General features: G+C 41.9%; 1 protein-coding gene across 1 annotated transcript in view; it reads left to right on the top strand.

Annotated features, from left to right (window-relative positions):
• The window catches only part of PDIA5 (protein disulfide isomerase family A member 5), a 93,310-nt gene that overhangs the window by 19,839 nt on the left and 60,670 nt on the right, over positions 1–12,801 (top strand). Inside the window, exons 5-7 of the mRNA XM_014940273.1 lie at positions 4,548–4,640; positions 5,921–5,981; positions 9,767–9,834. Of these exons, the coding sequence (XP_014795759.1) occupies positions 4,548–4,640; positions 5,921–5,981; positions 9,767–9,834 (222 nt within the window). The remainder of the gene's footprint in view (positions 1–4,547; positions 4,641–5,920; positions 5,982–9,766; positions 9,835–12,801) is intronic.

Below are 12,801 nucleotides of genomic sequence, written 5' to 3'. Positions count from 1 at the left end.
TGTCCCTGTGGAACCAGCTGCTAATGATTTCCAGGTTGGACAGTGCATCAGAGCTGGGCAGTGGTCAAATAACTCAGCTGAGTGTTTACTTGTTCTCCTGCTCACAGCTGCCTGGATATTTTCTGTATTTCTCCCTCTATACCGCTGTGTCTCCCTGTTTTCTCCTGTTGAGGCAGTGACCTTTCTTTCTCTCTCAGCTGTGTTTGTCAGGAATCTCCCAGTACATTACAAACAGCGAGCAGCAGAGCAACACAATTACGTAGGGTATCATACTCATTTTATGGACAGGTGGACACACTGAAGAACAGGGAGATTAAAGGATTTGTATCACATCATTCAGCAAGCTTGTGGCAATAAAACTCGGATCTTCTTTCCAGGCATCCAGTAGACATACTAATATATGTATGACATTTTGGAGAATGATGGACACAGCTCTGAAGAACTGTAAAAGGATTCTTCTGAAGTAATCGGCAATTTCACAGATGTGGCTGATCCAGCTGATAGCGTACTCAGTTTTTTTAAAGAAAAGCTATTCATTTCTTAAAGTAACTACATCCTTATGTAATTAGCAGAGATGCCCTTGTGGGTTTACTGTTAGGAAAAAAGAGGAATACAGGATAGCTCGGTGTTCACATTAAGGGGAAGTTAGTTAGCAGTCAGAACCTCCTGCTGCCGAGACCTGTGTTAGGATCTGAGCTGTTTGGGATATCTGGCAAAGGGAGGTGGACTGCAAGATACCAAAGTTTGGTGATGCAAAAATTATTAGGAATAGTTTAAAAAAAAAAAAAAAATTCAACTCTTTGCAGAAGGACTTAGTTTCTCACAATACCGAGTGGCTTGCCAATATGAAAGTAGGAACTTGTGGGGTAATGAACGTCAGAGGGGAGGAAAAGACACAGCTCCAATTATGCTGGAGTAATGGAGGCTATTTTGTAAAAGGCTTTGAATTACCAGTCAGGACAACAGTTGGCTTAAAAATATCAGCCCTCTGCTTAACAGTATTTAAAAGTCAAATGATTAGGAAAGGAACAGAGGATGGAAGAGGAAAAGTTTTTCTACCATCTGAGTCCATTGGGTTCCTTCATCTTGTGTCTTGTATGTGATTCTGGTTGCCCCATCAAGTGAAAGGTGTAGAAGTACTGGAGAAGGGCAGTGAAGGATGGCTTGAATACTTGCGTGAAGATTCTTGGGCTTTGAAAAAAGGACAACTCAACAGATATTTGTATAACTGTGAGTAGCTTGAAAAAGGGAATGATTATACCTATTTTTTTTCTCTGAACTTGGGTGCAAACAGTGGCATTTTGGGACAGTTGATTTGAAACAAGGAACTGCTATGTTTAAAAAAACAAAACAGTTGTGGAACTTGTAGCTACATGTTGTGAAAGACAGCAATTTAGAAGTCTTAAAACCAGTTTTAGCTAGTCATAAGGGATAGATCCATTAATAATTAGCAAGCACAGAGGTCCAAATACAACAGCTGGTGCAGAGTCCATAAACTTAATTACTTTTTGCCAGAAATTGAGATCATATACAAATGTATGCTATATATGAATGGTACTAGTATAGTTTTTCCCCAAGTATCTGTAGCCAGCTGCTGTTGGAGACCTAAGCTGAGATCAGTCTTTGATCTTAACTGGTACATCTGTATGTTGCTTTAGCCACACCACGTCCTAATCCTTGGTAGCACCATAAAGCCAGTACCGAGGCTGTGTTTATTACGTGATGAAGCCTTTTTTGGAGGATACAGTACAGGGAGAGTTTTATTCTCCTTCTAAAATGGAGAAAACTCATTAAAGTACAAATCTGCTCAGTACTAGCAAAGGGAATAGACTAACCCAATAAATCAGTCCTGCTCTAAAATCTGACTCCTTTTCAAGTTTGCTGTTGTAAGGAGTGCGCGTGTGAAATCAAGGGAAGGCTTTTTATTAGCATCCCTACTGCATTATACTTCAAAGGAGTGAAAAGTACATGGGTATGTTTCTGTGTGTATATATATTTTGGGTTTTTTTCCAAGTTAAAACCTAGGTCTCTATGTGATAGCCAGCTATTGTGCTGTTACAGCTGGCTAGCTTTTAGCAGCACAGGCTGGATGAAGCAGTGTCGTGTGTTCTACTGAATCTATGTTTAAGGTTCAAAGCTGCTGCTGGGCTTTGGGCAGCGGGTTACAGCCCAGTGTGGCTGTGTTGGTGCTGTGGGGTCAAAGTGGGCCCTGACCACGTCACTGCAGGACAGGATTGTAGCTGATTCCTCAACATGGGGGTTCCTGTGGCCTGGACCTTGCTCTGTTTTCTTAACGTAGCAGCCTGACCACTGCTTTTCTGTGACTAGAAAGTGCTGGTTTGTTCAGGGGGGTTCTTCCCTGTTTAAAAGCACACAGGAAGTTCTCTTCATCGCATGGAGTAATGAGTGCAAGGCAACGTACTGCCTGCTCCTGCCAGAAGACATTACACATCTAATTTTTTTCTCTCTTGGCTGAGAGGGAGAGGCCAGATGAATTAAATCTCTTTAATCCCCCATCCTCTAACCACATCTGTTTCTACATGACTGAACTTGGCATGCAGGAATTCTTGAAGCTAGCGGAGTCAATTGCACTCATTAGGTGTTTAAAATGTTGACTTCTCTCTCCTTCCTTCTAGTGTACAGTTGAGGTCTGTGCAGACTGAGAATGAGCGGAACATGATGTAGCTTCCTAAATGTAGAACATCTTCCCTGGTTTGTCCTCTTCTCCCCTTTCCCCTTATATTATTAAGTCATCTTAGGGCATCATTTTGGACGTTAGTGTCTCTAGTTTTAGGCCTTTTTACAACTATAAAGCCATCATAAATTATTTTTTTTTCCTAGCTAACTTCTTTCTCTGCTAATGCTGTATTACAGCAAACTTCTTCTCCTGGAAGTGTTGTGGTCCAAACAGTACTACTTCACCCCTTAGGTCTTCTTACTGTGTACATTGAGTGCTTTGCTTGTTGTCTAGTGACTAATATATGCTGTCTCCTGTGATAAGACAAATCTCTTCAATATTGTGCAAGTAGACAGAAACATAAATGCAATAAATGGATCCTGCCATAAGCTCCGAATCCTCCCAGACCTTGCAGTAACAACTGGGTTGCAGGAAAATGGGCTGAACTCCACTATCTGTTGATAAGCAGTTGGGATGTTGTACCAGAGCAGGCCTACCAGAGGCAGAGAGGTGACAAAAGTGTCTCTGTGACTGTTTCAGTGGCATATGTCACCAGGCGTGGTGCTAACGTGCTCTTGAGAAGGTGGAGTACAAACCTAGGCTTTTAGATGGATGCTCTTGGTGTGTGTTAGTATATACACTGCTCTGCTCTTCAGTCATGAGCTGTTTTGGCAAAATACCCCAAGGGCTGAAAAAGGCTTTAATGAAGCTTTTCTTTGCTCTGACTCCGAGTAAGTTCACTTAGTGCTATGGCAGCATCATCCACTCACTTTGACATTGAAGGAAGCTCCTCAGGGACCTCACTACATTACTGGTGAGGCAGAGATCTTGTCTTGGAGTAGATACGTACCTACAATGAATGCCACAGGGAAATAAACACGGTCAATCTGAGTGGTGAATGAACACAAAACCCCAAGTATTATGTTTCCTAGAGCACAGACATGCAAGGATAACAGTGATTGAGCCTGTGCTTCCATATGTAGCTGGAAACGGGGCGCAGTGCAATTCTGTTGGAATCTGTGGAGAGTGTCTCATTGACTTTGGAGGGCTGGAGTTTCCTTCAGGCTCAGGCTGAAATCAGAACCATCAGAGAGTATTTCCTTACGATAAAGAAAATATACGTGGTCTGGTGTTGGCTGTGTGTCAGTCGGGTAAAGCAGTTATAAAGCATGTATGTGTGTGTACTCAGCTTGTTGAATATGGGAGCTGCACAATCATAGGGTCTCATATTTCCCACTTCTCGTGTCACATTTGCTTCTTACTCCCTTACCAAAAAATCCATTGAGTGCAGTTTCTAGGTAGATGGGTCATAGAGGGAACTATTGGTGGATTGTTCTCCCTTTGACCAAATAAGCAGTGTGATCTTTAAGTGATCTTTAATCTTCATTGCTTTTGCTCACAGCGAGTGTCAGCGTGGCCTCCAACTAGTCCTATTGGATTCAAAGGTTACTCAGATATGGTCAAGGGCATGAGAACCTGACCTCTACATAAAGAGAAATCTTTCCTGATAAGCCAGGGAATAACTGTGGAAGTATCACAGATCTAGTGCCATTGAAAGAACTCTCTGAAGGATCCTTGAAGCTACTGACTGTGTGCTGGTCTGCTTCCACACTGTTTTCCCCAGTTTTATAGTGGAAAGGTGAACTGGTAAGTTGGGATATCAGTTTTGTGAAAGGTGCACTCCCATGTGTCACTTGGTTCTGCAATAAATTTGTGTTCATTTGCATTAGAGCAGATAAATATATGAACAGAAAAACAAAGGCACTGCACTAATTAGATGAGCTTTGCATGACAGCATAGATTTGAGATCGCATGTTGTGTGGTTTCCATTCATTTTGCTATAAAAGCTTTTTTCCTCTGTTTATTACAGTCTATGGTGGCCTTTCTAAAGGATCCAGAAGGTGCTCCACTGTGGGAGGAGGATCCCAAAGCCAAAGATGTTGTGCATGTTGACAGTGAAAAGGTACATTAGCAAATAGATTTTCTATATGTTTTATAAATATATGGAATGAAGGGAGTGTGTATGTTTGTGTTAACTCTTAATGAAGAAGCACCATTATTTCCTTTTTTGGAAGGGAAGTTTAAAGCACCCAAAATGTTTTAAGCGACTTGACAAAGTTTGTGGGTTGTGATAACTATAGAGCAAAGCCTCCTGCTTCCCACCTTTCTCTCCCCTAATGCGGTCGTGATGTTAGTCTGCTGGCCACGTGGCAAGTACCAAAGTATTGTGGCTGGTATGGGAGAAGAGATCTGTTTGTCTTAGGAAAGTGTAGCAGCTTGCAAGATGCAGGCACTGCAGGATGCAAGTAGGAGGTTAAATGCTGCTCTTAAAACTGCAGGTTGCCATTGAACCTTGGGTTCCTTCGTGTGCCTGAGGTTGTCTCAGGAAGTCTGGAGCACGAAGGAACAGGATCTTGAGTGATTTAACCTTGTACAGTAACTGTCCTCTCAGTGTTAAGTGAGAAAGCAGAAAATACAATAAAACTACCTTAAGAAGCCAGTGCCACCACGGAGCTACCCATTATTTTCTCTCTAATATAATCAGCTTGGTCTTTTATATTAGTTTTCTAGTCTATAGATTTTTAAAACTTTAATTGATTGGACTCTAGCTGGTATTTTGTAAAGGGCCTTTTCAATTTTCTAGCTTTCATTTTTAATGTTAGAAACAGTTCTTTTGACATTCAGTTTTTGTAGGAAGATTAATATTTAATGTTCACCCTCTGTACTCTATTAGAAGCCTTCCAAGGGTTGCATTCAATTTCAAAACTTCATCTGGTTTCTCTGTCACGCTGGTACTGAAAAATCTATTCTTATGGCTTCTTGTAGCTCTGACAAGGTTTCATAGTGTGGTAACTGAACTTGGTTTGTTTATTATTGAGCCTAACTTTTTGAATTAGAGTATGGCTTTTTGGATGGGTCAGGGAAGAAAAAGTTTCCAGTCAGAGATTCTGCAGTGAGAGTAAACCAAGCTGTGCAACTTCCAGATCTAAACAATGAAGGCACTGGTCTAAGGTGTTTAGCAGATATTCGAATCTATAACAAATTTTGCCATCTTTCAAGTTAAAATTGAGTGAGGAGAAGAAACTCAAGTCTTGTCTGTTAGAAAAGATGAACCCTCTTCCCTTAGCTAAATAAGCCTATATTCTGTGAATATATATATTAACTTTTTAAAGTTGCAACACAAATAATAAGAGGTGTCCTTGGGTATAGGTCTGGTCTTATTTTCTTTGGTTCATTCACTAGGAACTGAGAAGACTTCTGAAGAAGGAAGACAAACCCCTTCTGATGATGTTCTATGCCCCATGTAAGTAACCCAGCGTGTCAAGATGCCCAAGTCTGAGTAGAAGCCTCACCCGTGCTTCACTAATGCCATCTTGTCCCACCTTTATCATTCAACTCCTTTTGTAGTTCTGCCTGTTTGTCCTCTGTTTTTTCCTAGTTGTCCGTCCCTTGTATCCTGTCTTGCCTCTTTCTCTTGTAGTGATGACTCTTGCTCATTGTTCTTTTAAGCAGCTGCTTTCTGTAAATTCTTTACCCGATGTCCTTCCTAGATTTGTGTTCTACAAGACAGAAACACTGTATGCTGAGTGTGTAAGTTTTAATACATCTGTCTGAGAGTGCCTAGCCCTCTGGCCTGTAAGGAGCTGTAAGCGTGAATGGGTATTGCAGACAGTTTTTGCTTTTGCAGTTTGGGCCATAACGTAAGACAAGCTGGTTCAGCACAAGCCAAAGATCTCTAGAGGAGACCACGGAGTTGAAAAAAGCCACCATACTTGTTCTTCTTAACTGCAGGCAAAGGAACAGTGCGGTGGTTTGGGAGCAGGAATATCCTTCATACTCTATCCAAGAGACAGCCTAGGTGTTCCTACCCACGTGGGCAGGTCTAACTTGAATACAAGTGAGACTTCAGGGCAGGGGTGGCAGAAAGGAAAGAGAAGAGCACATTGCAGTCATAGCATTTCTTTTGTGACCTTGACCATGTATTGGTGCTATCTTGTCATAGCATTATCTTGCTCGTTCCTTAATTTTGCAGATTTACAACTGCTTTTTTTGTGTTTCCTGGTGACTGGTATGTGAGAGGCTTTCCAGCTCTACAAAACAATCTTGTGTTGCACTGGAGTTGTTTGGCTGGAAAACAGGGGAGCCATGAGAAAGAAATGAACATGTGACCTAAGCTAGAAAAACCTCTCAGTGCTGCCCTGATGGAGGAATTGATGTTAGGGACCACTAGCAATTTGCAGGCTGATTCTCTTCAAAACTGTGTCCCATGGCAGCGTTATCTGATGTTTCTCAGTGTATTTTCTCTGGTAGATAGTGCCTGAGATGCCATTCTACCTTTTGAGTCTCATCTGAATACTGTCAAGATGGCCAGAATGGCCCAAGACTTAGTTTGATGTGTCACTAAGAGAATGTTTTTTCCTTTAACTAACTGAGTTGCAGCTCTGTGCCTTCAGACTCTGCAGCAGGATGGTCCTGTGTGGCCTGGCATGGTGCGTGGTCGCTCCCAGTCTCTGCTGCTGCCTTAGCATCAGCAGGAGACGATACGCCTGCTCTGCTTGTAAATCAGCCCTTCGGGGAGAGTTCAGTTGCAGAGTGCTTTCACAGTTTACCTGTATCGTGAATTATTGTTTTCCACAACTGAGTCTCTTCCTGAAATGTGCCTTATCTAACCCTTCCTTCTCTTTGAACCATTCCCCCAGAAACCCTCCTCCTTCCAGTTTCTCTTCTTTTGAAGTGGCAAAACACCTGCTAGTCTTCAGTGCTGTAATACTTTTGCTGATTTCTAAACTGCTGTGAAGGAAGCCTACTTGTAAGGTGGTGGGTTTTTTTTCCTTTCTGATTTCACAGTTCTTAACTCCCTCATCTTTTATTTAACACACGAGACCTTCTGACTTGATTCTTGTCCAGTTTTTCTTTTCTTACTCCTGTTACTGGAGACAGAATACATCCAGCAGTTGCATTAAAATACTGGCGTTGGGCAGTTGAAGTTACTGGTTACATAGAGGTGTTACCTTTCTCAACTGGGAGCAGCAAATCAAGGCTGGTCACTGAAGGAAATTCTGCTTTTCCTTACTTGCAAGGGGTGAGTCAGGGAGGTCTTTGGCACGAGAGGACATCAGAGGTTTTATCTGGGAAGCTATGGGGATGGCAGCTGCATTATTTCTCTCCTTTGTTGGATGCTGGGGCTTTAGATTCATTGTGGCAGATTCATAGGAAAAGGGCTCTTTCATTACGTACCAGTGCAGAGGGAGATGAAAGCCACTGCAAACTTAAATGTAGTTTCTTTAATATTTCAGGAATGCTTGGTCTGGGTAAAATGACTTGGAGCAAAGGCATGCTTTCCTTAGAAGATATTACCTGTCATTTGGAGACCATTCACTGTACTTTCAGACCTATATTACAAAGTCAGACAGCGCTAAACATGAAAAATTAGGTATACTTATAGGCATTTAGATTTATTTGTAGTTAACTGTCAAAGAAGACTCCTTCAGGAGATGGCCTGGATTTGGCAAGAAAAAGGAGCTTCTTAAAGCCCTGTTTTCAATTATGTTATAAAAATAGAGTGTTTACTAGTGGAAAAACTAATATGTGTTCATTTGAGTTAAAATCCAAGAAAAAAGAACTGAAGAAAATTAGGTTTTTTGAGGTTACCCTTTTATGCCAGTATAGGGATATATGTGGCTTGACAGTATCCTGAACAGTGTAACCCAGAAATGCGTGGGCAGGAGAGATTGTGCTGAAGTGGGTTTGGGAGCAGCAGCAGAGCTGGGAACGGAAGGGCTATAGGGGTGATGGATGGGTGGAGGAGGCTGGTACGTGCCTGTGCTCCAGAAGGGAGTCCAGGGAGTGGTAAGAGGTTGAAGAGGGGAAGAGAGAGAGATCGATAGCTGGGGGAGTTTGAGGCCTGCGGCTGCTGAAGAGAGAAGAAACAGAAGATCCAGAAGATGGTGTTAACAACTCATATCTTTTGATGTCTGTCCAGTGGTTTAGAGGAAGCCACAAGATCTCAGTGGGCCTCAAATGAGTGGTCTGCACCCAACAAGAAATCGTCATTTTGACCAGCACTGATTTAACAACCTCGCTGGCAAATTGAGCAGTGAGATCAAAGGTGGAAAGACAACAGAATCAAGAGCTCTCTTTCCTCTGATTAAAGGATGTTCCTCCCAGGCATGCTGATGTGACCCTAAACCAGTGGCTACAAAATCTGTTCCTCCTTTCTAGAAGATATTTTCAAAACCCTTGTTGCTTCACCAGAATAAAAATGGTGACTGCTGTCCCATGGTGGACCCAAGAGTTTCCACAAAAAGTACCTGAAGTGCTTGGCTGCAGCTCCCTTTCTTTCATGCTGGCTGCCCTCCCGCCCCTTCCCATGTGCAGGCACGTATTTTACTTGGCAAGGATGAAACCTGCTGCTTACAAGGTGATTTAGTGCTAATCTGCTTAGCACTCCAGAGCGTCATCAAACAGCTCTTAGCACGCTCCGGCTATACACTGGTAGTCTTCCTCATTTGCTGTTTGTATTTTCCTCAGCACATAAGTTATTGTATCCTTCAAGGGCTCTTACTTCTTCTGAGTTATGTCTTCCTAATTAACAGAGCGCTGTTTAACTTTTGATGTCTGTTTAATGTGTTTAGGAAATGTCTCAAATGAATTTCAAAGACTTGTTAAGCTGGGATGAATCTGAAGTACCTCCCCCCCTTCCTTAAAGACCAAAAATGCACAAAGCTTTTTGTTTGAGTTCACAAGCATGACATCTTCCATTGACTTCTGAAATGTGCGTTTCATCTGAAGTTCCCCTCTGGTCTCAGCTCAGAGCCTGAGGAATTGAAGATGGTGTTACTCTTTCTAAAACTGGGACAAGAAATGAGTATGAAAAGAATAGCATGAAAAACATGCAAAAATACCTGCATGTAACAAGAAGGAACATTCTTAGAAACTAATAATCTAGTAATTATTACATGAAACAGATAAGGAATTTTGGTTTAAAATTTATTGTATATAAAAAAAAAAAGTCATTTCATATGCTTTGAAACATAGGTCCTGAATAGAATTGTTGCCATATTACTTACACAATTTCTTTTTTATCAGGGTGTGGTGTTTGTAAGAGAATGATGCCATCTTACCAGCAGGCAGCCACAGAACTGAAGGGTAAATATGTAAGTGAGAAGATACGATTTATGTAAAATTTTAAAAATCCTTTTAAAACTTCATTTTTTTGAGTATTTGAAACCACAAATATTTATCAAAGTGGGGAATTTTTAAGCAAGTCGAAACAAAACAGAAATGAATGATTCTGTTCCAGATCCCTTCAGGTCTCTCTCTCTTGGTTTTTATTTTTTTAAAACGTTGGAGAACGAGGTGTTAACTTGCCCTTTAGATCCAATGTGGTTCTTGCCATGGAAAAACAGGCTCTGACACTATATAGTTTTATGTTTCATTTCTAAATTGTGTATTTGTAGTCCTGTTGAGCTTGTGTTGGTAAAGATAAAGAAAGGTTTGCTATAATGGGTTTGATAAGCTTTTTGGCCTGACGTTTCACTGAGGGATTAAGGATGGATGCCCTTATAGTGATAATTAACCCACTTTTTTAGTGGAGAATCACGGTGTCATGGGAAGGGGATTTCCCTATGTAAGCTACTGATCATCCTTCTAGCCACTAAGCATAAGCATTAATAAAATCTTACAGTTTTAATACAGCTCTGTCAACAAAGTTAGCATTCATACCGGATTGAAATGAAAACAAGCTTTGACCAGAATAAAATCCATCAACAGCAGTCACAATAATTCAGTTACCTGTTTGTACTAATAAGGTGTATTGATCTCTCTAAGCAAGTCAAAGGCACTTCTCTAATCGAGGTTTTGTAATGTGCTTAATGTATAATTTATATGATAGCAATAATACATGAGTGTTGTTTCATGGCATTAGCTGGATTTAGTCTGATCCTACCTGTTGGATCATTTACTATCAGTTTACAGGTTTCCTCAGGAGAGGTGGCATGGGATGAGGAAAAGATCATAGAATTATTTAGGCTCGAAAAGACCTTTATGATGATCGAGTCCAATTGTAAACCTAGCACTGCCAAGTCCACCACTGAACCATGTGCCACATCTACATGTCTTTTAAATACCTCCAAGGATAGTGACTCAACCACTTCTCTGGGCTGTCTGTTCCAGCATTTGATAACCTTTTCAGTGAAGAAATCTTTCCTAATATCCAATCTAAACCTCCCCTGGCAGCACTTGAGGAGATGAAGCACTGCGGTTCTTCGCTAGGTCAGCTCTGGCCAGTGCTGCTCACAAGCACCGAGTGCTGTCAGACTCCCCCATGTTCTCCCAACAAGTTGTTTTGCAGAACTGTTTTCTCTAAATCCTTGTTTGCTTAGGGCTGAAACGAGTGGGAGTTGTTCAGATTTATTTAGGACATGGTACAACCCTTGAAGATATTTTCAAGTGCTTTTTTGTCTAACCAGGCAGCACTCTAATGCGGTCTCCCCTCAGTGGAGCATCTGCTGCAATCTTTGGGATGTCGCTCCTGTCTTGCGAGGTGTGGGGTGGGCAAGAATTAGGAATGTAAAGAACCACCGACAAGAGGTAGTGCCAGAAAAAAGGCATGCTGCAGTGTGCTATGTTCTCCTGCAATTATCCCTTCCGTGTCCATGCGCAGCTCGGTTTATTAAATTCAGACCGGAGAATTTAAACTCCAAATCTATTCTGGTTTGATTATTTCCTTCCTCACTTGGAAATGGTTTCTGTAGATCCAGGCTAATCCTGCAGAGCTGAGTGACAGGGCTGTGGCACAGCACTGAGGCTGGCAGTGCTTGTGCTTGATGCAGCTCAGGTCGGGGTTGGGTTTTGCACCAGAGTGTTTTTAGAGCGGGATCAGTTCAGAGGAAAGTCCAGTTATGTCACTGCCACCCGTGTCTTTCACAGAAATCAGTCTGTTCATCTAAATGTGACCTAATTAGCTTCCTGAGTGGGATGTGTACAGAGTTTGCCATTTCTAAGTTAACCCCACTGTACCCGCAATGAATTATCCATGGGATACCTTAAGGCGATGCTGACCTCCAGATCAGACTTTGCTGGAAAGTTTATGATTGATTTGGATGAGCTGAAGATTTGGCCTTTTAATCTGACCTGTCATTAGCTGTCAGGATGTGCCAGGCTCAAAAGCGATTATTGCTATTATATAGCAGGAAAATGAAGTACAGTATTGCCTGTTTAATAGGTCATAAAAATGAAAAGGTGAACTGTACCTGTCGCTGGTCGCTGTGTTCTCTTGGGACTGGTTGCTTCTTGTCCCAGAACTGCTCCTGAGAGGAAGGCAGGGTGCCATTGTCCAGTGTTAGGTTAAATTTAGATCTTGCAATTCCATTACACCCAATGCAGAAGGAAAAAAGGGGCTCTGAATGGGAAGAAGGTCACTTATTTTACCCTTGGCATGAGAGATTCCTGTGGTTTGTGGACAGGGTGAGCTCTGACGAGTGACTGTCACCAGTGCACTGTAGTCCCAGTGCAGGGAGAAACTGGTAGGAAACAAAGCACTTCAGCATCTCCTTAATGCCCACGGACGTCATGAGTGTGCCAGAGTGTTTGCTTAGTGAAGGCCGGCTTGAGTGTATGCTGAAGTGCTTTCTTCCTTTGGTCCTTGTCTTTTTTTTTGGTAAAAACATGAGACTTCAGAAGCATAAAGTTGCTACTCTTATTTCAGATATCAGACAAAGGAAGCCTTTGTTTAACCTGTTCATTAAACTTGGCTCTAGGAAGGCTTCAAGTGGTGGTGTGAGGTTCCAGCTTTGGAGCAATCCCATCAAGAAAACTATGAAGCAAGGTCCCAGTAGAAGAGGAATGGTCAGAAGACATGGCCAGCTAGGAAAGGTTCAGAGTCGCTTTAGGTTATAGGTAGCTCAGTGGAAAGCAGAGAAGTGTTGAAGTACATCAGATTGCAGAGGTGAAAGGAATAAACTGATCTTTGTGGCTGCTGTGGCTATCACAAGAGGTAATGGACTTAAATTGAAGTCAGGGTCATTCACTCATCTGCTAAAAGCAAATTAGCTAAACATCTGGTGGGAGCAGCTTAGATGTAGAGGGAGGATCCTGGCTTAGCATAGTAGGTGTATTTTGAT

This window comes from Calidris pugnax, unplaced genomic scaffold (genome assembly GCF_001431845.1).
Source record: "Calidris pugnax isolate Ruff unplaced genomic scaffold, ASM143184v1 scaffold21, whole genome shotgun sequence".
In the NCBI taxonomy this organism is placed as follows: Eukaryota; Metazoa; Chordata; class Aves; order Charadriiformes; family Scolopacidae; genus Calidris; species Calidris pugnax.
Note: the sequence above shows the minus strand (reverse complement) of the source record. Positions and strands in the feature narration are given on the sequence as shown.